Source organism: Rhinolophus hipposideros (assembly GCF_964194185.1).
Source record: "Rhinolophus hipposideros genome assembly, chromosome: 6".
In the NCBI taxonomy this organism is placed as follows: domain Eukaryota; kingdom Metazoa; phylum Chordata; class Mammalia; order Chiroptera; family Rhinolophidae; genus Rhinolophus; species Rhinolophus hipposideros.
In genome coordinates, this window is record NC_138052.1 from 62,703,341 (window position 1) to 62,725,653 (window position 22,313).

The window sequence follows — 22,313 nt, forward strand, 5'->3', positions numbered from 1 at the left end:
AGAAGCAAGCCTTTGAGATGTCCTTTTATGGAGACCCAGCAGGACACTCACCCCTTGTTTTAGACAGAAAAGGACGACTGGTGGGCTATCGCCTCCACCTAGTGGCGGTGATTCTGACTACTCCTAGAGAGAGGGAGTAAATCAGGTATATTCAATAATTTATAATAATCCTTCCTTTGCTACATGCTGAAGGGTTCATGACTGGAATTTTTTTCCAACCAGGAAAGTCTTAAAGGGAAGAATCTCATGAAAATGGTAATGATGATAAGGTTTTAATATTATTTGATATATTAAGATTTTAAAAATTTTGTTGGGTAGTTTAATTTTAATTAATTTTATTTAATTAATTAATCAAGATTCCCAAATCTGAATGAGCATCATAATTACCAGCAGATGTCTTAAACATATATTTTCTTCAAGGTTAGGACCTGAGAAATCTTTTAACTTAAAGCTCGCCTAGTGGTTGATATGCTGGATTCACTGAACCACTGACATTATATCCTTCTCCTTTTCTGAACACCTAGCCTGGTCGTCCTACAGGAAAAGCCTTGGCCTCTGAGCAGAAGATGGGGGCACAGTCCTAGCTTTGAAGTTCACCCACTGTGTGAACTGGGGCAATTTCTTAATGGTTCTGAGCCTCAATTTGCTTATATAAAAAAATAAAAGCACTAATATCTACCTGATGAGATCACTGTATGGAATAAATGACATATTTTGTGTAAATGCTTAACACAGTGAATGGCCCACAGTAAGTGTTCAACAAGTATGACAACCAAAAAAATAGCTACCATATATTATTAAAATATACTCAAACAGCTCTTTGCAAACTAGAAAGTACTCTACAAATTAAGGTATTATTTCTCTGATATATTATTTAACCTATAGTTCCTGCTTTATCTCCTGGTTCTTCATAGACTTATTCACTAGCAAAATAAAACGTTGAAGTTATAATACATTTTGATTGTTATGTTCATATTAATGGAATGCACAGCAAGTGCATGAATGAACCACCGTGCAGGTGACAGAACACACTTTGCTCTTGGCAAGGCAGTTGGATGTTTAAGGGGAGAGAGGATGCAACTGTGTCCTGGGTTCCTCAGGATGCAACCTGGTAAATGACCAGAGGCCTGGAGGATGGTAAGTGGTCAGCAGCGTCCTGGCAGAGGGACCTCTGGGAATCCCAGTCACCATCTGCCTCTGAGCCAGGGCAGAGAAGCAGCCAGCATCAGCCCCTCCAACCTGGCCCCGCTGTCTTTTGGCCTCACCAAACCAACCCCCTCTGCCTAGGGGCACTGTCATGTCACTGGCGTATTTTTAACCTGATGTTGCCACACATGGAGTCACCAGATCCATAACTACCAGTTACCACAGTCTCCTTCCTCACAGCCAAGCTTACATGAGAAATATCTATCAACGCCCTCTTCCAGCCTCGGTCTCAATGCCTTACTCCAAGCCCTCATCCTCTCTTGCCTGGACCACGGTGATGTCTGATGACTGGTCTACCCCAGAGCCTCCGCATTACATCCACCCTCTGCCACAACATAGATGGGCCAAATCCCGCTGCTTTGATTTTTGCTTACTCAATGTATTTTTAGTTTCGGAATAGTTGCCAACATTTAAAAATCATATGAACTAACATTCTAATGCACATTCCCAGCTTTTTTAGAAAACCAGAAGATCTGGCAAGGCAGGGCCCATACTTCCACATGGCAACAATCAGTTCAAGCTGAGTGGTAATTGCCCCCTATTCGATGAAGCTACATTATGAAATTTCCCATAGTCGTCTTGATCACCCCACTGCCTTACCCCGCTGGGCATCACTCCCTCAGTACCTGCCAGGGCCCCAAGCATTTGGGCACACAACTCCTGCCTAGGAAGCAGTCAGAGGGCACTGACTAAAATGCATAATGGTTACCTCCTTCACCGCATACAAGATCAGATCAGATTCCTTAGCACGGCCTAGTGATGCCTCTAAGACCCATCTCATGCCCATCTCGCTTGCTTCACGATGGTACAAACGGGGCTTTCTGTCAGGAAAGTCCTCCCTGCATATTTATTCATCTGGCTGTTTTGATTCACTAAGATTCATCAGAAACCTTCCTGAACTTTCTTTATATGCCATGGTCCCTAAGCTGGCCTATTTTAACATTTCAAAGATATGATTATGTATGTGTGTCTCAACAAGTACACCGCAAGGGTAGGGACCATCTCCTTTATCTGTGTACCTAACATGAAAGCAGGTGTTAAGACTCAGTGAATGAGGAGAGACATAAGAAAGCTGATGACAGAAAGTGACAGAAGTTACCTCATCTTTCTGCACTTTCAAAAGGCTTAAGCCTTAAAATCTAAGAGCAAATACAGTCCTAAATATAAATATCTTTCAATCATTTATGATTCATTTCTGTTCCCTAACTCTTATCTCATAAGCAAACAAATACCTCTAAAGCAGTGTTTGGCCCTAATGAAAGGAAATGTAGAATGAAAGTAGAAATTTTAGGCAACCCAGCACCCAAGTAATTTTGCCACGTATTTTAGTGACTTCTGGGTGAGCTATAATTACCTAGTAATGGGTGGTATACTCTGAAAGACTGCAATGGAGATTAAACAGATGCTTAAGGTCTCTATCCTCCCCCTCTCAGAAGGAAATCTCCAGATGAAATGCAGTTAATTATGAGATTAAAGATGATATGTCCACAAAAATTCCCTAAAACAATAAATAAAGCCAGAGCTCAAAATGTCAAATTTATGAGGAAAAAGAAAAGATACATACCACCTCATATAACTGAACGCTTTCATGGGGTAGTACAGACTCCTGGATAACAGGATGAGGAACATAACTGCATACGCGAACTGAGGCATGGTGACCCCGTAATAGATCAGAAGCAGGGAAAGGAGCTGCAGTGTCCATGTCAGGAGATTCACGCTCCTCTCATCAACAAGGGGCCCATGTTTGTAACAAACAGCAAAGCTGAGAAATCCAACTATCAAGACATAGCCTGTAAAAGCAGAAGAATGTAAACTAATACAAATCTGAACTTGAAAATTTATGTGAAAAACCTGCCAGAGCCTCGACTTAGAGCTAAGAACATACCAGAAAACTTTCATTTCTGTTTTCTTTATCCAATGAAGTAAAACTGAAAAGGTCACTTAAGTCTAATTATTCCTTCCATGTGAGATACAAGGCAGACTTTTACAATAATAAATTATTATAACATATGTCTATTTTTTTAGTCCAGATCCTAAAAGAGCAAATATTATCATGATTGCTTTATTCAAGAATAAACCTCAGAATGTCACAGTCTGCTACAAACCCTATCTTTTATTTTTACTTTCTAGTAACAAAAGGAAAACATCATTTTACAGTGGAGGGATCAGGCTATCACCCTTATAATCCAGTGCTCAGTTTCAGGACTACTAATGGAGGGACGATAAGATATTCTGCGTCTCCTATTGTGATCCAATGTGCAGTGCACGTCGCCTCTTAAGTATTCCATCAAAAGCATTTCATCTGTCTCTAAGCAAGCCTCAATATCTAGTTTCTAGTTTATAGAAAATGAGGAAAGAAAAATTTAAATTATACCACAAAAGAATAATCAGAGTAATCCAAAAAGTGGGACATTCTATGGGACTAGCTTGGTCTCTTCAGCATATCACTGTGATGAAAAAGAACTGTTACAGATTAAAGGAGACTTATAGGACATAAGAGATACAAAATGTGGTTCTGCACTATATCCTAGCTTATACAAACAAACCATCAAGAACGTTTAGGAAATTTGAACTTGGCCTGGGTAACAGATGATTTTACGTAATTATTAATTTTTAATAGTTATATAACTATTAAAAACAAGAAAATGCTTGTTTTTTAGAAATGTTTATTGAAATACTTAGGGGAACTTACCATGATATTGGTAATTTACTTTAAAAATACTTTAGCATCAAAAGAAAAATGAGCTAAAAACAAAATCTTAAAGTGAAACAAAAAATTATTTATTGCTTTTGTTTTGGGTGGAAGAATTTATGTGAGAAATTTGGGGTTAGAAGTTAGAAGAAAATCAGTTCTCCCTTTCTCTATTATTTTCCAATTAAAACAATGAGAAAAAGGTGGGAGTTTTTTGGTTATATGAAATTAGAAGAACAAGTGATTTCTTAGCCTCTCTGCTTCTGAAGGTCAAGTTTTCCTATACTCTTAAAAATGAAATACCATTTGTATTTAAGATTTCTCATCTTTCATACTGAAAACGAGGTCTGACAAGTAAATTCACGAACTTGTTGCAATGATGTTGCTAAACTTTTTTGATATCAGAGGGATTTTTCATTATGAATTTGTACCAACTGGACAGTTAACCAATTTTATTATTTCGAAGTGCTCAAAGGCTGCGTGAAAAAGTTAGGTGACCTGAACTTTTCACCAACAATTCAAGGCTCTTGCATCATGATAATGCACCAGCTCACATGGCACTGTCTGTGAGGGAGTTTTTAGCCAGTAAACAAATAACTGTATTGGAACACACTCCCTACTCACCGGATCTGGCCCCCAATGACTTCTTTCTTTACCCAAAGATAAAGGAATACATTTTGAAGACATTCAGGACATCAAGGGTAATATGATGACAGGTCTGATGGCCATTCCAGAAAAAGAATTCCAAAATTTCTTTGAAGGGTGGACTAGGCATTGGTGTCGGTGCATAGCTTCCCAAGGGGAGGACTTCAAAGGTGACTGGAGTGATATTCAGCAATGAGGTAGGTAGCACTTTTTCTAGGATGAGTTCTCGAACTTAATTGTCTGACCTCGTGTATCATGAAAAAGACATAAAGAGCTACATTTTACAGGATTTTTGTCATTAAAGTTAGATGTGGTCAGAGCTTCAGCACAATTCAAAAGCATATGCAGCCAGCAGGCGCAAATAGTTTTTTGATCTTTGGTATACAAAACTAAGAAGGATGTCATAGGGAAATAGTCCAAATGAGATCGAATGAACTAAAATCACCAACTGCGGGAATAAAATATTATTTTTAACAGCACTTCTTAGTTCAAAATGAAAATTTAGATGTTGGAGAGAAACGTCAAAAGAAGACCTCCAGTTGTACTTTCCAGCTTTACCAATCATAGAATGTATTTTTAAAAAATTTACCTACCTAATATATATATTCTGTTTTCATACCACAGCCATTTCAGATCTTCCATCAGTTGGCACACCACATAAACTGAAGCAAACCAACAACCAACCATTAAAGCCCAAAAGGTGCTATACTGTGTGTGGAAGAAAATAAATGACACAGTTTTTGGGTCATTGACTCTCATAAAAATAGAAGTAAACACAGCCTTTTTATGAGACACTTCTACATCAAACTGCACTGAAGTCCATTCAGTATTCTCCGGAGTCTCACTTAAGGTTAGACTGGTCTATGAGCCAGCAGCTTTGACATCACCTGCGAGCTTGCTGGAATACAGAGTCTCGGGCCTCACCAGAGACCCCTGAATGAGAATCTGCATTTCAGCAGGATCCTCCGGTGACTTGTATGTACATTAAAGCTGGAGAAGCACTATTCTAAAGAATAAATTTATCTCAGAACAATGCTGGCATAGCAAGCTTTAACCAGAGTAACTGCAACATTATTGTCATGAACTCAGAGCAGGGCATTCTGTTCCAGGGAACTATTCATAACGAAAAAATCCCCCGATGCAGCAATGCTGTTTATTCAAAGCTCTGATGGTTCAGCATCATGAGATTCCTCAGCTATGCCGAGATAAAAGAAATATTCACTTAGCATACAACCAGCCCCTCTTCACTTGTAAGGAAAACACATTACCTGGAAAATAAATGTCTCTCAAGTACAAAGTATCACCAAGACTAAATACTTAAGCCTACATATAGTAACAAATAAAAATGGAATCTCTAGAAAATGGTACATTTTAAAGCCAGTTTATGCAATGTAGAAATATAGTTTGAATTAGGAAATGTAATAATCAAGGTGAATTAATTTGATCAATTTTATAAAATTCCTAATTTCCATTTTTTATTCATTTGTATAGTATACCTACCTTAGGAATTAACCTTTTCACCAGCAGCAGGAAAAAGACTAATGTCATTAGAATACCTAGCACAGTCCCCGAAGAGTAATAAAAAGCAGGGCTTCTGTCAAGGCAAGCAGATAAAAGCCATTTAAAAGCCAAGTTGCACTTTCAGTATTAAAATCATGTTTGACTTGACCACAGTAGCCATAAAGAATGCCAAGAAGAAAACTCAGATGACAGCTTCCATTACATCCTATACTCTTAAAAATGAAGTATCTCTTTGAAATTTATAGTAAATAGCTTGCCACTAACTCAAAACAGAATGTCTCAGTTATCTTCCGTTCAGAATCGGATCCATCAATAATTATTGAGCACCTATCATGTAGCAGCCACTTGTCTGAGAGCTTTACATGCGTCCACAACAGCCCTATGAAACAGTTATCTGTATCTAAATTTTACAAGGGAGGAAACTAAGGCACCAAGAAGTTAAAGACCTTCCCCATGTTAGTATCTGTTAACTGGAGTATTCAGGCTTTCAGCCCAGCTTCTTTGAGTCCAAGCTTTACTCTTCAAGCTATATAAGCAACATCCATTTATAAGGACCATGGATGACATTAAACACAAGAAAAAGTTCAAAAATGAACGATGTTGTTAAGAAGAGTAAGCTAAGAAGTAGAAGTAAAATATTATTGGAAAGATTTGTTTTTCACATGCAAAATTATAAGAAACAAAATATCAGGATAATATGTTTTTCAGATATTTGTTAAATTCAACCTTCTGTATCAGGGCCACAAATCTAGGAGGTAAACTGAATGTAATAGAGAGAGGAAGGCATCTGGCATCAGAAAACCTGAGTATAAATCTTAGCCGGGGCCAGAACTAGTCATGTGATGATAGATGTTGTTTTCTCATCTATAAAATGAGAACAATAATACAGAGCTTACATAGTTGTAAGAGAATCAAATAAAATAATGTATATTAATATGTAATACACAATCATGCATTTGAAAGCACTCTGTAATATTTACATACACTATACAAATAATTTACTGGTTTTAAGGGCTTTTAAAGCATGATCGTCAGACCTATTGTTTGCAAAACCTAAAGCAAGAACTACAGACTAGTGTGGGAATATTTAGCATAGCATCAAAAATGTCCTATACTGATTCACAAAGTTAAGAAAGTAAAAATGAATACTTACTGACTCAAGGTCTTTGCATAAAAGAAGAGGAAAATGCCTGCCACAAACACAAGGAAGAGTTTGAAATCTACAACTGGAAAAAACAAAGATTTTGTGTCAATATAGTGTTGGTGAATAAAGAGGAAAGTCAACATACTGAAAAGTCACTCCAGAAAAATGGAACCCAGAAAGTCAAGTATAACAAAAACAGACTTACTGTTTCGATTCACGCGTATTGTATAGTTCTTGACTGGCTTCACAGAGAAGCACACAGTCTCCCCATATGGATTGATGATTATGGTTATTTCATTAGACTCCTTCGGTGTCCAAAATTTATGAATCACACATTTGATAAAAGATAGAAAGGTTTCTGGATACTGGCAATTGTATCTTTCTGTGATATATACAACGCTGAGCAGGCTGGAACTGGTCATTGTCACCTATAAAATAACAATGAACACCTCCATAAACACAAGTTTAAAACTTCTTAAACGCTTCTTAAAAGCATAAGCAGAGGAGTACAAAGACCCCAAGACTGGTCGAGTAAAGCACACTCCAATGCACGTGGTATTGTTCTGACGCCAGAGACAGACCTACACACACTGGAGCACAGACATTTTTGAAAGTGGATGTTAGTTCCCATGAGTTGTGGTTGGCATAACTCCCTCTTCTGGCAGGTTACTGTGGCCAAGGGACATGTGAAAACAGATGAGATAGTAAGTAATCGGTGGCAACTATCTGGTTATAAACATAATGAGAATAGGGTTTATATCTCTACCATTTTTTACTGTGACTGAGAAAAAGTGAGCCCTTCTTCTAGATCAGCTAACCAGATGGGATTCCGGCTCCTCTCACCAGGCCTCCTGAAGAAGGACCAGAACCCAACCGCACGTCCTACTCAAGTCTCACAACAAAGCCCTAGCTACAGTGCCAAGCAGACTGTGACAACACAGTTATCATTAAGTGACCACTCTGCTGCTGCCTTTGTCTGACCCTCTCTATTTCTCTTCTTTGTCCAAGACTAAGGCAAGCTTGGAAAAGCGTAGTGAGGGCACTAGCTTTGACTCTCTGGCACCAGGTGAGATGACCCACTGTCTGTCTACTTACCCCTTCATTTCTCTTGGATGTTAGGCCCTGGCTCACTGTTGCTTTCTCTCCAATACTACTTCTTGTCATACATCATGGGGATTCAACATACACAGTATACACACCGAACTCCTTCTGATACTCGCCTCTCGCTTCCCGTGATCCTCCCCTCTTAGCTCTTGCCCTCCACCCACCTCAGCTAAGCGCTCTCACGGCCACTCTCTTGACCTTGTCCATCCCAAACTGAAGCTCCCAATACAGGCTGCGTTTCATGCATCTCACTGACTGACCACCACCTCCTATGTTGCCAGCGTGCCCCCTTTAGCATCCCAACCCCAGCAAGCCTTTGACCCCACCACAGATCAAGCATCTCTATCCTGCTCCTAACCCTCTTGATGTCCTCAGCCCTTTCTTATCCAGCTAAATTCCATGACTCATCATTAGAAATCATTCTCTTACATGTACCCTTGACTCCTTTGCACCCCTCTTCCTTTGTCACACTCACCTGAAAAAAATCCAACCCTCCACTGACTCCATTATTGCACTTGTGTCACTGACTGTGCTGGAGAAACACACAGTGGTCTCACGTCAAACCCGGAACTGTGAACCTGAAGTAGGATTTGAAAGCTGCAGGCAATCACACCACACATTCCTATCTAGTCATTCTTCCACTCTCTTACACAATGATTTCACACCTTCTCTCCCCGCTCACTCTTGGCTCATGATCCTTCCTACTTCACTGAAAATGGAAAAAAAACAGAAGAAAATGTTGACCGGCTCCTATCCCCCTAACCGTCCATCAGTATCCGTAGGAAGCCTCCATCAGGCTTCTGGCCTGTGGGGAGGAAATTTCTGCCTGAGATTTCCATGCTCCATTCTGAAGGCAAGCCCCTGACTTGTGCCCTGGATCTGATCCACCTTTGCCTACTCAGAGACATCCCTCCAGCACTTCTTCCCACTCTACTAGACCATTTCTGTCAGTATACACATATGCTATTGATATGATATGCTATATGATATTTTTCCCATTAAAAAAAAAAGCCTCCTATTGACTCCACTTTCTCCTCCAGCTATCACCCCATTTCCTTGCTTCCCATTGCAATAAAATTCTTTTTCAAAGTGGCCAATACCTGCCACCTGCGGTTCCTCTCTGCCCATTCTCTCTTTAACCCACATCCATCAGGCTTTCATTCTCAACATCCTGTGCTTGACATCACCAGGACCCTCCATGTTGCTAAAGCGAAGGGTCAATTCCGTCTCAGTCACCTTATCTGATCCACCAGCGCTACTCGGTTTTCCCGATCATTCCCTTCTCCTTGTTACACTTTTGTCCCGGACAGCTTCTTCACTTGTTGCTCCTTCCCTCTCCTCTGCTGGCCCCTTCCTGTTCCTGACCTCTTCCTATAAGACTGACCCAGGCTCAGTATTGGTTTTCTTCTCTTCTCCATCTAAACTCATTTCTTAGACTTGGCTTTAAGTACGACTTATAAATATGCATCAGTGCTTACCTTGCAAAAATAAACATAGGAAAGATATACCAGGAACTAATAAGACGACCTACAAAGGTCTGATAGGCATGGATAGAGGAATATAAGGGGTAGAGACATGTCTCTGAGAATACTTTTGCACAGTTTTCCAGCCATAATAATATTGTACATACTAAAAAAATATAATAAAATCAACCAGGATAGGTGGGGGAACCCTGAAATGGAAACAAATAAAAACAAATATATTTCAAATAAATAACATAACCATATCGAAGGGGGATGTGTGAAAATGAATTAACCCAAGTAACATTTGAGCACAATATTTAGACTATGTACCCTTGAACTAAAGATAAAACACACTGTAAACCTGTTAGTAGGTTTGTTTTTCACTATGGTATGGCTTAGCAGATCTGAAATTATTTTCAGTATATTCTAGGATTAGGCAAATAAATATATTGAGGATAATGGGAACCAGGTTTCTCACTTTCAGAGAAGGAAGTTACAAATATGGAAAGGAGAGAGATTAGAATAAACCTAGTAGTACCGAAGATTAGAACACATGGTTTTCAAAAAAATACAAATAGAGATGTGTGCAGTTGTGCGTGTGTGTGTGTGTGTGTGTGTGTGTGTGTGTACACACATGACAATGATATCTCAGTAGAACTAAACACAACTAACACTGAATGCTCCTTGGCAAAATGTATGATTCCAGAGGTGGCTCTAAGAAATTACGAGCTAAGCCTGGAACATCTTATTTGCCAAAACGTAAAGAAGTGCCCAAATGACGGGTACAAGTTCAAAGGCCATTGGAGCTAGTTTGAAGAGGCTCCTCCTGGCAAATCTAGGACAATGTGAATATCAAAATAAATAATAAAAACAATGGACTGTAGTCTATTGAATGAGCTGGCAATCCATGAAGCTATGCGGATATAAATGAACTGGAGGAAAAAGTCTTCTTTATAGGAGAATGCCAATTAATGTAGAAGGAATAATGGAATTGGAAAATCACCCTTTGACAAACATCATGATGATAATTGATTTACGCGAGCATCATCAATGGATGATAAAACAGGAGGATAAAAGTTTGATGAAGAATAGGATTTCTACAAAGTCTTAATTTATCTGCTGGAAATATTCATTCCTAACAGAGGTGAAAATACTCATCTTACAGTGATGAAACTGTAAATTGACAGATGCCAACTACCAAGTGATCCAAGGGAGTATAAATTATTAGTAATGGTATAAATCAACATCATGAGTCTACTGATATCATGTCCTAGCTATTCCCGCAGCCTAGAATACTCTTTCACCAGATACCTTCTTGGGTAACTCACTCACTTCACTGACATCTTACTCAAATGTCACCTTCTACCCTGACCATTCTTTTCAATACTGCAACTTGCCCCTCATCTCCCTCATTCCACGTTATCTTTACATTTCCTTTTTGCATACCACTTACTAGTTTTGTAATTTTCTTATTTCACATTTATGTCTTACCCACCCTACCCTCACCCCTGAGTGTGTAAACATTACAGGAACAGGGATCTGTTTTGTTCACTAATGTATCCTAAGAATCTAGAATAATTCCTTAGTAAGTGCTCAAGAAATATTTGTTAAATGTTGAATGAGGGCAAGTACTAGGCTATCAAGAGTAACTACTATCTTGGCCATACCTAGGATCAGAGGTTACTTCAGAATTTCTATATAGAGGGGCTTGGGATAGTAATTATTTTGGAAAGTGAGAAAGTGTTGTCTTGAGTTGTGTCTAAACAGCAAGCACACTGTACGCCCTTAGTACATTTATTTGAGTGGTTTGGTAAAGGCTGATGAAGAGCATGCAGCAGCGTTAATGTCCCCTCCCAAAAACCCCTCCCTTTGAGCCCCTATGCATGATCCCAAATCAGCTTTCAACTGATACACAGCTCTAACTCATACAAAAGCTACTTTGTATTCTAGAAATAGTACATTTTAATTCCTTGTTCCTAAGACATGATTTAAAAGTATGCTCTTACCTCCACAGTTGACCATATGTATTTCCATTCCATTTGGGAATTTTGATTGTAGCAGTAACAGTCTGACTTAGAAGTTTTAATTAAATCCATTTCTTTCAAAGCTTTACACCTTGAAACTGAGAAATAGAAAAGAGAATATATTTCCCAAATATGTAATTGCCCAGAGTCTTATCTTTTTGTTTGTTTGTTTTTATTCACAGGAATAATGGTAACTATTGTTATATTCCATGACCAATAAATTATTCTTCATGGCAATTAGTAGTCCCCCATTCTTCCCAACTGAGCAGGAGACAGACTACAAATGACAGTCCAATGTCAATGCACAAAGAACACAAAGAACAGGCTCATTTTCCATCCTGAAGTAGAGAACAAGAATGGAGGGCAGCTTCCCAGGTAAGAGGAAATGTGAGCGAAGCACCGAAGAATCAAGTTGGAGGCAACAACACAGGAGTTAGGTTGTAGGGGTAGCAAATATGTACAAAACTACAGATATGAGTGAAATTAGGGAAGTGGTTCAGCCAATCATGCGGATGGAGTGCAGGGAATACATGAGGACATTTCAACATCTGCAGCTAGAGAGCTAAGCAGTGGTTACTACTACACTAAGGAGTGTGGACTTCGTGCTGAAAGCAGAGCATTGAAGGATTTTAGGTATCAAATCCTCAGCAGGAAACTGTTGCCACTCAAAAGGGTTTAACTGAAAAGAGTTCAATGAAGCTGTGAGCAGGGTTAAGGCACTAACAATAAAGCACCAATATGAGCAGGAAGCCTTCAACACCCCTAGACCTGCAATGGCAAAGGGGGGGACAGAATGTTACCGGAGCTACTGGGGGATGGGTGACAGTAGTCTAATGGAATGCAATCCCTGCCAGAACTACAGTGGAATGGTGGGGTGACACTATGGGTACCTTAGCCTCTCTCTCCTGCCCTCCTGACAGCACCAAACCCAAAGGGAAGCCAGAGGACAAAGAAGCCCAGGTGATACAATCCATAGATACAAGCCCAGGGGAGCGAAGGGCAGAGAATGGATCTGCGGGAACAGAGAGAATAACCAGTTCAATAAGGAAATGACAGGAACACAGCTATCTTTTAGAAAGAACATTCTGTAAGCTATAGGAAACGTTAGCGGGGAAGAAGACTGAAAGCAGAAGAACCACCAAGGAGGCTACTGAAGCAATCTCGGCAAGAAATGAACAACCTCAGTAGGAGGGAGAAAGAGCAGGTTAAAGAGCACTTACGAAGTGGAATCCCCAGACCTAGAGATTCACTAGATGAGGGAGAGCAAGAAGATGACGTGAAGGTTCTGGTGAGTGGGGAGATGGGGAGGGACACCCTCCACCCAGATAAGGCATACTGGAGAAGCAAGGGTGCGCAGGAAATGGGGAGGGTGATGAGTTCGATTTTGGACAGACTGAGTTTAGGTTGGTGAGACTAAGTGAAGATGGAGAGGTCTGCAGTACAGGGGAAATTTGACTGGAGGCAGGTGAAGATACACCCGTGTGTGTATAAATATGTGTTATACGTCATATACAAATAATACATAATACAACACAACATAATATACAGAAAGAGACAGGTGCTCTATTATAGATGGTAAATGTAGTAAATGCCACAAGAAAATGATAAAGTAATGGGGTTCTTCTGCTGCTGTATTTGAATTTTAAATGAAGTGAGATGAAAGTCATAAATTCTTCTAGATCCAGGATATCACCACATCTGTCAATAGGAACCAGGAACACGGACTACTAATGGGCACACAGAGAAATGGGCCTTCCCCCCCACATTCCTTTAAAGAGGGGTCAGCTGTTTCTCCAGAAAAACCTGAAATGAAGCCAGAACAACCTGTTCCCCATGGGTGGGGAAGAGTGGATAACCAGCATTAACTTGGCAACAATTACACCCACTTGGAATAAAGCTGACGAAGCTCAGGTAGGTCCGTCCTGGCTAGAAACGTCCTTAGCACTGAGCTCGAGAAAGTGAAGGCAGACTTGGAGAAAGGACAATGTGAGTGTCCACCACCTCCCGAAACGACTGCATGGAGATCACCGTTACCAAAGCAGGAAATTGACACGAAGAGCCAGTATCTTCCACTGTGACATTGTCAAATCATTTCATCTTTCCTCTTAACATTTTGAGGAAACGCATGTTTTTAAATATACCAACAAATTTGCAGAGTTGGAGAGTGTGAGATGCAAATACAAGAATCCAGGTTAAGAGGCAGGTTTCAAAAAGGCACGAGAAGGAAGCTTTAGAGGCTTTCTGTTAAATACGGATACTAACAATTAAAAATGCATTCCTGCATGGTCTCTTTATATGCAAGAGCCAAAAGGAGAATGCAGAACTGGTGCAAGCCACACACAAGGCCACGGGTGCTGAGGTGCATTCCTGGCTGTATGTGAGATGCAATGACTCCTGGCCAAGGGCTGCAGCAGGGAGAGGGCACCACAGGGACATCAAGGGGCTGCGGCTGGCTGTGTAAAACGGCATGTCCAAGAAGGCAGTGTAGACCCTGGAGCAGCCTGAGCAACTGTGATGAGAACACACTCAGGCACATTAAAAGCCCTCACAGCTCGTGAGCAGCAGAGCTGGGATGGGAGGGCTCCGGACTCGCCTTCCATATCCCATGTTCTGCCTCCGCCCAGCTTCCTGTGGGGATGTGAGCAGCAACAGGGCTAAACTGGGCAGCTAGAATTGAGAACTTCATGCTGGGGTCCCTCCTAAGAGAGGAATTCCTACCCATTGTTGGAAAGCGGTACATTCCAGTGGGGCAGGTGAACAGCATGAGGTCTCCGGTCCACAGGCCCCAGCAGCCCCTTAACTTCCAGCCAGTTCTTTCATCAGGGTTACTCTTCATACCACACTGTGCTCTGGGCTAGGGGCCTTCCTGCAGGTGTCTGCATTCCCCTCTCCTACTGCGCTCATTACTTCAAGGGTTGAATCAATTCCCACAAGCAAGGTGAACTACCCTCTCACTTGTTAGCGGCCTAAGGGAATATCCCCTTTGGGGCCTGAGCTTTGCAAACAAATGCTACCTTCAAATTGTATTTTTTTCTCCAATTTGGTCCTAAGACTGTCTCCAAAATCATTAGATATTTGTGACTCTTAAGAGCAAGATGATGCAATTTCAGTACAGTTTCCTGCAGTAGGTTGAATTTAGGAGTAAAGGATTCTTTGTTGTCCAAGCCACAGTCTTCTTGCATATTGGATTACCATCATGGCCTTCGGGCTGGTCTCCCTGCTTCCAGAATTGAGCACACAACTCTCCCCACAACCTATTCTCTAGTCAGCACGTACATCTTTTAAAAATATCAATTAGAGCGCATCACTGCCCTCCTCAAAACCCTCCAGTCACTTCTTACCGCACCCATAATAAAACCCACCCTCCCCTCCAAGGACCCAGGTACCTCTGACATTCTCTCCTCCACTTTTCCTGTGTCTTGCAGGGTTTCTGGTCCCGTTCCCCGCACAAGAACGCAGGATATGGTGAGGCCAAAAAGGAACACCCATGGAACCATAAATAGGGGAGTCATACCACTATATTCACGCTGGCGGCTAAGTTGGAGACACAGGAAGCAGGAGCCACACGATCCGCAGCCTGCCGTCCGCTTTTCTGCCAACCAGCCAACCAACAACCCCCTAGCGTAGCCACGGCAGTTATATTAGTGGCTAATGGCTAACCGGTAACAGCTGATGGCCAACTAGTCACAGCTGATGGCCATCTACTACCCGAGCCAACACCCTTCCACGTGAGGCCGAGAGCCTGGAAACTGCTCTCTGGGACTCTGTCCCCACACCCTGTGTGGCTGCTCCAGCCATACCAACCCTCCTTTCCTCAAGATGCCGTGCCACCCCTGCCTCAAATTTTCCTACTTGCTGTTTCCTCAACGTGCAACCTGCTTTCCCCAGATCTTAGCAGTGCTCGTTCCTTCCGATAATTTGTTTGCTCAAAAGTCACCTTCTCAGGAAGGCCTTCTCTGACCTCACTGTCTAAAATGGCACACTCCAACCCTTTTCACCTGCTTTCTTCTTATTCTGCTTTATGTTTTCTTCATATTACATTTGTATTTAGTAATTTAACTCTTGTCTTTCCATGGTTAGGGACACTCAGGATTCCCAGCACTTAAATATTTTTCTTGTGTAACCAAGCCAGTGAAAGCCTCACCAATCTTTGCAAAAGCCTGTCCAGTGCCAGTCAGCACTGTAAAAGGAAGTGCCTCTGGCACTCCTTGAAGCAACCCGACAGGACAGGGCACCCCACCCCGTCCAGCCTGTGACAGTGCCACCCCACCCATAGAACTCACAGGCTACACCTCCCCCTTACCTGAACAACAGGGTTGAGAGCTGTAACCCTTACTATCCCCCTGGGCGAGGGACCCTCTTTTTACTCCTCAGCTGATAGAGGACAGCAGGGAGAAGCAAGAGGTGGCATTAAGCTTGTTTTTGTTTTACCCATATATGGTACCACAGTGTATGCTGTGTAAGGGATCTCCCAGTTAGAAGAAAAGAACTGGCTCTGAATTTCACCTGTCCACAACTAGATTAAGGAAAGTATGAATAGAGACAGGCTGCCCTGACTGATACCTGTAGAAACACTAATAAAAGCATGTTGTAAACAGTGTCTCCCCTGGAATTCTCCAGAGTGGCCACTGGCTTTGAGATGAAGTTGATATAGAATTTATACAATATATGAGCCATTATAGACAAGGTGTCAACATTTCATGGTGTCCTCTGGCTGCCCTCATTGTTATCACCTCTTTCCTGAGATGAATGCATTTCAATCAACCCACGCAAGAATTCCTAAATATCTAAGAAACTAGAAACTCACAGCCACAAGAAGCCACAAGCCTAGCTCTAAGCGAATTCATGTGAACCGTAAGCCATAGGCTAGTTGGAGGAGGCGTAAGACAGTGACTTGTGACAACCAAGATTGTTATCACAGCTGGCCTACTACTGCCTTCCTAGAGAGAACCGGATCTTTTTATCTTAGATTATTTATAAAGGTTATGTGTTTCCTAGGCCTCTCTCCCTTCAGCAATCTTCTTCTAGAGACATTTCATTATTCAGTTTCTACTTTCTCTATCGCCACCTGAGGGTGGGAAGTAGAAAATGTAGCCAGCTTAACTGCTCATCTGCACCCTGTCACCTGTTCAAGACGGGACACTGAAAGCTGTGAACCTGAACGCCTGTTTGCAGGTGTCATTTTATTCATGTGGCCTCAATCTTTGCTGGTTCATTCCTCTAGGACAGAACTTCCTGGTAGTAGATGTAGGTAAACACAAATACATCACAGTATCAAAAATCTCCTTACAATACAATCCAGAAAACAAAGATTTCTAGGGAGTCATAAAAATGCAATAATCATCATTCATTTGGTCGAAAGAGAATAGCTGCCTAGGGAGAGCTACTGCTTCTACTACGTAGGGCTGAAATATGTCTCCACCCTGGAGGGTGCCCCATAACTTAGGTATTTGATTCCAATCAGGAGAAAGATCTGGAAGTGTGGGCTATCCCAGCTCTGGCTCATCTCCCATGCACTTAGGAGTATCTGGGGAGCAATCCTGAATGCCATCCTTACTAAGGCTACCTCCTCAAGGCTGCGTCTCTAAGCAGCCCTTCCTTAACTCCCTGCCATCCTTGGCAGGCTCTCTTGATCATTTCAATAAACCTGTCTTCTGGAGAACAGTCTATTTCTGGACAGTTGTGCCCCAACTGCTAAGACAAAGCACAATTATTTACATTACCAAACGATTCAAGTCAGGGTTACCTTAACCAAAGTGATCCCTTAGTTCATTTGAAATACTACTCAATTTATAAATATTGAATTAATCTAATTTAAGACTATACATCGTATTTAAAAAGGTACAGCTGCATATAATCTGCTTTAACTAGTATATTCAAAACTATTCCTTTGTAGTTCTTTTGTCATTTATTAGTTTTCCTAAATGCATAAGAATATACTTAAGTTCAAGAGTTTAAACATAAGGTAAAAATATTCAGTCAAAACTTCAGAAAAGGGCAGATAAAACTTAAGCCTTGTGGGGACAGGGCCCCAGAAAGCAGTTTCCAGGCTCTCGGCCTCACATAGAAAGGTGCTGGCTCGGGTAGTAAATGGCCATCAACTGTGATCAGATGACCATCAGCTGTGGCTAGTTGGCCGTCAGCTGTAACCAGTGAGCCATTGGCCACTAGTATAACTGCCATGGCTACGCTAGCAGGAAAATGGGGGCTAGCAAGAGCGGATTGCAGAGAGCGGATGCCGCCAGCGAGAATATATTGGTATGACTCCCCTATCATGGCTCCGTGGGTGTTCCTTTTTGGCCTCACCATGTCCTGCGTTCCTTTGTGGGGAGCAGGACAGGAGGCCACGCAGGCCGCCCCGCACGACAAACCTACTTATAGAATATGCTAAAACTAAAAAGCACCAACACTGCTTGAATATTAGCAGATCTTAAACTCCAACATAAAAATAATTCAGCAATGTTCCCCTGATAATTTAACCTTACATGGCCGTCATATGGGAAAAAATATTATCTACAGGTGAAACTATAACAGAATAATAAAATCGCTTATGAAATTAGATTGCCATTTTCTCCTATAACTGCTTTTCTTTTAGGACAAGGAACGGGAAGGAGAAGAATAGGAAAAACAAAAAGCAAAACACAAACATACCTTAACTCCTGAAAATTCAAAAGGAAAAAGGTTTTTTCTGGGTATTATTTTGTAAATTCATTGTCAAAGGAGTTAGCAAGTAGCACCAGTTACAACAGTAATTTCTCTATTCTACTAACCCTAGTTTTTTCTTTTTTTTTTTTTAACATGACTTGTATATAAACCTTGATTTTTATTTCTCTAAGAACATGCATAGAGAATGAAACTGAAATCAGCCCATGCTAATGCATATTCAGGTAGGATTTCAACTTCAAGCATTGATTTTTCTTTTCCATAGATTAATCTGAAAGCTGTGGTTTCAAATGCCCTATTGCTCTAGGTCAAGCCTGGGTATTCAATGCAGAGGCCTTAATTTCCTCACAGGACAACACATGGTTTCTAGGAACCTCACCCACTGGTTGCAAACCATGGTGACTCTTGGCTTGAAGTTTTCCGTCCTCTTAGCCAGACAACTACCTGCCCCTCCTGTGTGTCAACTGCCTCTGACTTTTCTCCAGATAGGGTGACACGGGGTGACAGAAAGCTGGTCTTGGACTGGATGTTCTCCATTCCATGGCAGGAAGTGTGTGTGTTCAAGATGGAAATTTAGAACAGGAAGTGTCAGCCAATCAAGGCCTCTCACATTATAGATGGACCCTATTTTATGAGAAAAAGTATCAGCTGTTTGATCTCAGGGTTCCTTGTTAAAAGTGAGACTTTTAAGAGGAGCAATGATTCTTATATCGTGTGTATTCCAGAGGTTTCAGCAGTGTCATTGGCATACCACGTGATCCAGGATGCTTCATGTTGTAAAGCTTATCTGGAATGGCAATTATTGCTATATGGCTCAGAAATTGCCCTTTTTTTTTTTTTAGCTGTAGGCTAGAATTTTATCATATCAGGGGCATCACGCATGTCGCAGGCAGAATATAGGCATTAATGTTTGCCTTTGATTAACAAAATAGAGAAGTGAACTGTTAACACTAAATCTGGTAACACAAAAACTTGAAAAACACTGGGTTCATTGAGGCAAACAAAAAGGTGAGGAAAATATTAGGAACTATTCAGCAATAGAATATCTTCATTTTATTGATGAGAAAACTAAGAGGTATGATAAAAAAATACGGTGAATGTTTAAATTGAAAAAAAAATTATTATAGTAAAAGATGCATTGCCATTAATCCCCCTCAAAATACCCCCCCACCCTTGCTTCAAACACACTTTATCCCATCGTTCTTGCCACTTTCTGAAGCAGTTCTGGAAGTGATCTTTTGTGAATGTCTTTAGTTGTGCTGTCGTGGCTGCCTCCTCAATGTCCAGAATCATTTTGACTTTGGGGAAGAGCCAGAAGTCGCACGGTGCCAGATCCAGTGAATAAGGTGGATGAGGACACACCGTAATGTTTTTATTTGACAGAAATTGCCATATACCAGAAGTAATGTGTGACACAGAGCTGGAGGATGGAGGATGATTTAAGGTACACTTTAAAACACACTTTCAATCATAGCTCACACCCGACTGACTTAGCTGAACAACTTGAAACTTGTCACACACTGCTACTAAGATTCTACATGCCGCTTCCCATACTGAAGATCTCTGCCTTTATACTGGATGGCACTCAGCAGGAGCATTCACCATATTTTGTGATCACAATGGAAAGGCTCCATGTCACACATCACTTTTGTCAAATAAAAACATTACGGTGTAAACTCATCCACCTTATTCACTGGATCTGGCACCATGTGATTTCTGGCTCCTCCCCAAGTCAAATTGACCATGAAACGTAAACATTTTTAATTGATTCAGGGCATTGAGGCAGCCATGACAGTGCAACTAAAGACACTCACAAAAGAGGACGTCCAGAACTGCTTCAGAAAGTGGCAAGAACAAGAATGATGGGATAAGGTGTTCAAAGCGAAAGGGATTATTTTTATGGGGATTAATGGCAATGTGTCTTTTACTGTAATAATTTTTTTTTTATTTAAACATTCACTGTATTGTTTGATTACACCTGTATGATACATAAAGAGTATTGCCTGGATCATGGTAACTCTACAGGTGGGTGGTTGAATGTAATGACTGAGGTTCCTCCAGGATTACTTACAATTTTCTGGTTTTTGCCATGCTCAGAGACCTTCCTTCTTAGACAGATCTGTGGTTTATTTTTTCATCAGTATATACTGGTCACATTTCTTACTACTAACCCTTCATTTCCTCATCTGTAAAAATGGATTTATAAAAGCTACCCACCCTCCCACAGGGCTACTATGGGTATTAAATAAAAATGAAGTTGAAGTACTATTAGCACTGCTTAGTACCCAGTACACACTCAACAAATGTTCAGTTAAAACTGGTGTGAAATAATTCCCCAAGATTCCCGAGTTGGCAACTGTGGCAAAATCTAATTAATTGTGTTCATCCTTAAACAAAGAAACCTGATTTTACTGGGGGGGGGGGGGGAGCTACCAGGCTGAAAGACCACACTTGGTTGCCTCCCTTGCAGTCAGAGGTAGCCAATGAGTTGAAGAGAAATTGGTGGACTGTGATTCCAGGAAATACTGTAAATGATTTTATGGGGGGAAAATGAAATAGAAATGTAAAAACTCACGCAAACGAGTAGCAGTTCTGGAGTTACAAGTCCCGACTTCCCCTTCTGTGCCAGGACCTTGCGGGCACCGCACAGATAAACCAAAACAACACTGGGAGCAACTACAATTTTTTATTCCCTATGTACCAGGTATTGTACACGTTAAACACCACAATAGTCCTGTGGGGTATAATTATCTGTTTTATGTGACTTGCTCGAGCTCACAGCGCTGGTCGGGGGCAGGGGAATTTCAATCCGATTCCAAAGCTGAAGCTCTCACCTTCTCTAGTCGTGAGACCAAAGCAACAGGGACGTGATCAAGTTTTCAACATAAATGGATGTGACCATACCAAAGCTGTGCCAGTGACTTTGGACAAATCAAAACATTTCTGAATTTAGGATGCTGCGTCTGTAAAACTAGGGCACTGGGCCAGGCTTTGAATTTGGCGATCGCTTCTAATCCTAAAATTATAAAATGTCCCGTGTCAGCAGAGATCGGGGAAGCCCGGGCGGACACGGAGGCTGGGCTTGCCCCGAGTACAGGCCGCGCCCGCGGGGTGAGCCTTCCGCCAGACCACAAGCGCCCACCCGGCGCCCTGGAGCTCGCGCCCCGAGCAGTGGGAGCCACCGCGCGGTGCCCCGGGAGCCCGGGAGCCCGGGAGCCCGGGAACGCGAGCGCGCGCGCCGCCGGGGCCCGCGGTTACCTGACAACGCCGCCGCGCCCGCCGCCTCCCCGCGCACCGCGCCTGCGTGCAGTGTGGCCACCGGCTGCAGCCAGAGCAGCAGCCAGCACAGCCCTGGGGGTGGCCTCATTCCGCCCCGGGGTCAGCTCCGCGCCACCCACCGCGCCAAGAGCCCTTGGGGGCCGGTAGGGTCTGGAGTAACAGAAATGGCGCGTGGTCTGGAGGGGTCGACGGGGCGGGGCGAAACGGGTGAGGCCCCGCCTCCCCTGAGCAGAGAAGGAGGAGTCAGTCTGATGCTCCGCCTCCGCCCGCGCCAGCTGGGCCCCGCTGGCCAAGGTCTCTAAGGCTTCGGTAGCTCTTTCCCGGCCCCTCCGGGCCTCCGAGCCCTTCGGGCCTCGTTCTCTCTTCCAGACGCTTGGGACACATCCCACCAATTTCTGCGCCAGGGAGGTTGTGGGTTAGGAGGGGCCACTCCTCTGAATTTTGCTTAAAACTTGCCATACCGATGACTTGAGGGGTTTTAGGGCTCAATTTTCAGAGTTCTCACTAGTGTGTAGATCAGTTTCTTTATTTTTCCTTTTTTTTTTTTCATTTTATTTCTGTTTGTAACAAGC

The 22,313-nt window shown here is 42.0% G+C and overlaps 1 protein-coding gene across 2 annotated transcripts in view; it reads right to left on the reverse strand.

The window, feature by feature from the left end:
- Nucleotides 1-21,918, reverse strand: part of NEMP2 (nuclear envelope integral membrane protein 2) — a 64,916-nt gene extending 42,998 nt beyond the window's left edge. The window contains exons 1-7 of one of the 2 annotated variants that reach the window (XM_081051960.1): nucleotides 21,721-21,918; nucleotides 11,782-11,897; nucleotides 7,414-7,636; nucleotides 7,218-7,290; nucleotides 6,044-6,137; nucleotides 5,137-5,251; nucleotides 2,771-2,996 (exon numbers count right to left, since the gene is read on the reverse strand). In XM_081051960.1, the coding sequence (XP_080908086.1) occupies nucleotides 2,771-2,996; nucleotides 5,137-5,251; nucleotides 6,044-6,137; nucleotides 7,218-7,290; nucleotides 7,414-7,636; nucleotides 11,782-11,897; nucleotides 21,721-21,829 (956 nt within the window). In that variant the 5' untranslated portion in view covers nucleotides 21,830-21,918. The remainder of the gene's footprint in view (nucleotides 1-2,770; nucleotides 2,997-5,136; nucleotides 5,252-6,043; nucleotides 6,138-7,217; nucleotides 7,291-7,413; nucleotides 7,637-11,781; nucleotides 11,898-21,720) is intronic. The other variant, XM_081051959.1, reaches the window with a different exon arrangement.
- Nucleotides 21,919-22,313: the final 395 nt, after the last annotated feature.